General features: G+C 35.6%; 1 protein-coding gene across 1 annotated transcript; it reads right to left on the reverse strand.

The window, feature by feature from the left end:
• Positions 1 to 491: 491 nt before the first annotated feature.
• LOC107812131 (kunitz trypsin inhibitor 5-like) lies at positions 492 to 1,274 on the reverse strand. Its single transcript, XM_016637161.2, has one exon. It carries the CDS (start codon positions 1,236 to 1,238, stop codon positions 606 to 608), a length of 633 nt encoding a protein of 210 aa, XP_016492647.1. The 5' UTR covers positions 1,239 to 1,274; the 3' UTR covers positions 492 to 605.
• Positions 1,275 to 3,404: the final 2,130 nt, after the last annotated feature.

The raw sequence follows: 3,404 nt of genomic DNA on the forward strand, positions 1-3,404 counted from the left end.
ACCTATCTATAATTCTGCGTACGGCCCTCTGCTAGTGGATTGGATATGCATGACAATATTGAGCATTATTGTCCAACCTTCACACATAAAAATGTCCAAGATAATCACCAACGATAATTTTAAAATTTGGTTTACACATCTTTGTAAGATATGAAAAAGCTTTCCTGAAACCGGAGAAGGCTATATACATAAACAGTGGCAGGGCAACAATTGAATAAAGGAACTATGGCAGGATAATAATTGAAAAGGAACTATTTGTGCACACTTTTTAAGACCTAGTGGAGACCCAATAATGCAGTAAAAATGTAAAACAAAGGAAAAGGAAAGAGGATATGTATGGTGAAGACAGTCGTCAGCACCACACTATAGGCTAACGTGGAATTGTCGATACCTCACCTAAATGGAGAATGATACACGACTATACGTATAAATAAAGGGTGGGAAGATAAACAACAGTTCAATGGGAGAATTAAAAATAAGGAAACACTAGAAAAATCAAACACAGATAGAAGTCGCATTACCATGTTCAAATTAACGAACACAAGCAAGATTGCATTAGAGAAGTAGAACATTAATTATTGGAAAGTGGAGTAATAAAAGCAGGATTAGAAAGTCTTCTTGAACATAACCCTAAATGGAGTGTCACTGAGAGCCATAAACCTGACTCCATCCTTAGTACTGTATATACCGACATCTTTGCAAATAACCTTGCAAATCTTGCACACACTTGGACAGAACACAAACTTATAATCCGTCCCAAGTTTCTCAATCTTGAACCAACTGCTCAATGTTTGAGGCCCTGGGTTCCCTTCAACTCCACCAGTTACCATGAAGTATTGCTTCAACTTGTCATCATAGGTCCCAAGTTTCCAGATAGTCTCTCTAGCACAAATAGTTGGAGTAAAAAACCTGACATTAAGATCAGTTGAAAGACGAACAACACCTTTTTTGGCATCAAAAGGTGTGAAAACCACAGGCAAGCCTTGTTGTACTTCATCGACTTCTTGAATAATGTCTCTAGGACAAGTATTATTTTGTTTAACGTTGGAAGGGTAAAGTCCGCCTCCTCTACCTCGGATCACCGGCAGCACGAAATAGTTGAGACCCACTTGTACTTTGTCTCCATTGATGTCCAGAACTGGAGATGGCGATGAACCTGCTAACAACCTTGAGGGATTGGGTACACACAGGGCTAAAGGGATAATTGAAAGTGAAACTAGTAGCAACAGGGTGTTCATTTTCTTAATTTCTAGAAATTGACATGAGTTTCCGGGCAAGTGGATGTCAATTTATAGAGGGATAAAGGTGTTTTTTTTTTTTTTGCGCACGTGGGTGATCTCAAATCTCCATGCTCGTTTATTTTTATGAGGTACTAGACGGTGACGGGTATATAATTTAAGTGAATTTATTTGACAGAATATGACGACTTCTTAAATTTATCATATAAATATGCTATAATATTTTGTGTCGCTAGTTGAAAGACTTTGTAATTGTATATTTAAATATGTAACAACATTTGTAAGATTAAGATTTAAAATAAAATAGGGTCACATAAACCTTGAATGGAGGGTGTAATTTATATGTTGAGTTCTAATATATACATATAGACCAATTCAAAGGTAAAATATTCAGTTGAATTCATGCCGCAATGTAATTTGCCACTTACGTGCGCCAGAGGGGTAATGCTGTATTTCGGGCCCGGCCCGGCCCTAAATGGGCCGGGCTTAGCGGGGCTGGGCTCTGGCGGTCCAGAGCTTCGTGGGCTCAACGGGTGGAACCAGTCCGTGACGGGCCTAAGCCCATATGGTCCTGGGCTAAACGGGTCGGTCTCGTGGGCTTAGCGGGCCTAACGGGCTTTTTAATTTCTGGGTTTTTTTTTAAATTTTTTTTGTTTAAGGCAATTTCTTGTAAATCATATCATGGCTATATAAAAAAAAAATATATGTAGTATACATGTAGAAATCTAATTATTAAAGTGCTTGACGAAAAAGTAAAATAACAAAACAATAGTAAAAATAAATTGTCATGCATAATAAATTAATAAGAAAGTACAATATGAAGCATAAATACGTCTAATAATTTTAAAATAACACAAATTGTTGAAAAATTTTAAAGACGAATTTGCGGATAAATACCATCAACACAATACATTATATGCCTCCTTAAAATGCATGTGGTACACCCTGAACGAAAATTTAAGACTCTTCCACAGTTCTTGCACTTTAATATTTGGACTTCTTCATTTTCTTCAAACACTTCATAGTAGTGCGAAACAAATAAGCGCACTCTTTCCGAACAAGGCATGATGTAACTTGAAAATTAAGATTGAGACTTGAAGTCTTGAAAATTGGAGATTGAGAGATTGAGAGAAATTTAGATTGAGAAATGAGTATTGAGTATTGAAATGAAGAAGAGGGAGGGGGTATTTATAGTGTTAGAGAAGGTTAGTTTTGTAAATTGAAAAAAAACGGCTATTTGTGCAATATGGCCGTTGGTGGTCATTGGGGGTGGGGCCCTCATTTTGAATTTTGAAAAATCTTGTTTTGTAGTATATATAGTATACTAGTATAGTATATATATATATATAGAAATGTTATGTATATATATGTATATATATTACCTTATATATTTTCTTGTAGTATATATTGTATGTTATGTATATATATTACCTTATATATTTTCTTGTAGTATATATTGTATGTTATGTATATATATTACCTTATATATTTTCTTGTAGTATATATTGTATGTTATGTATATATATTCCCTTATATATTTTCTTGTAGTATATATTGTATGTTATGTATATATATTATAGCTTATAAATAATTGCAAGCTAAAGACAAAAAAATATTGCAAAAAGATATTCAAGGGCATGTCTTATAATTTTTATTACCAAAAATGGCATATCTTTCTTAGTCTTCCTCCCCCCAATGGAATGAGCACAACAAGATACTAATACCACCATTAAAAGGGAAAAAACTAAAAGAAGATGTGCCAAAGTACAAGATCTACATTGTATCTCTAACAAATCTCATAAATCCTTCAAGATTGGGAGGAGGTTGCGTTGGTGGTGGTGGAAAAGAAGCTTGTTCATCACCACTTCCGGGCGAAGCAGCATCCTCCGCAAGTTCCGCCGTCATTTCTTCATAAGCTTCATCTACCACCGGTTGTGATTCCGCAATTCCAAAGTTTCTTCTTTTCGAGCGGATCCAATCTCTGAACAGTACAGATTTATCCAAGCTCTCCCTCATAGATGCTCTATGATCACCTATTTGAAGTCTTGCTTGACTGAAAGCGCTCTCTGATGCAACAGTTGAAGTTTGAATAGATAAAATATCCCGAGTCATCCTTGCAAGAACCGGAAAAAGTTTTTCCCTTGCCTTCCACCATTCCAAAAGATC

This window comes from Nicotiana tabacum, chromosome 8 (assembly GCF_000715075.1).
Source record: "Nicotiana tabacum cultivar K326 chromosome 8, ASM71507v2, whole genome shotgun sequence".
Taxonomy (NCBI): domain Eukaryota; kingdom Viridiplantae; phylum Streptophyta; class Magnoliopsida; order Solanales; family Solanaceae; genus Nicotiana; species Nicotiana tabacum.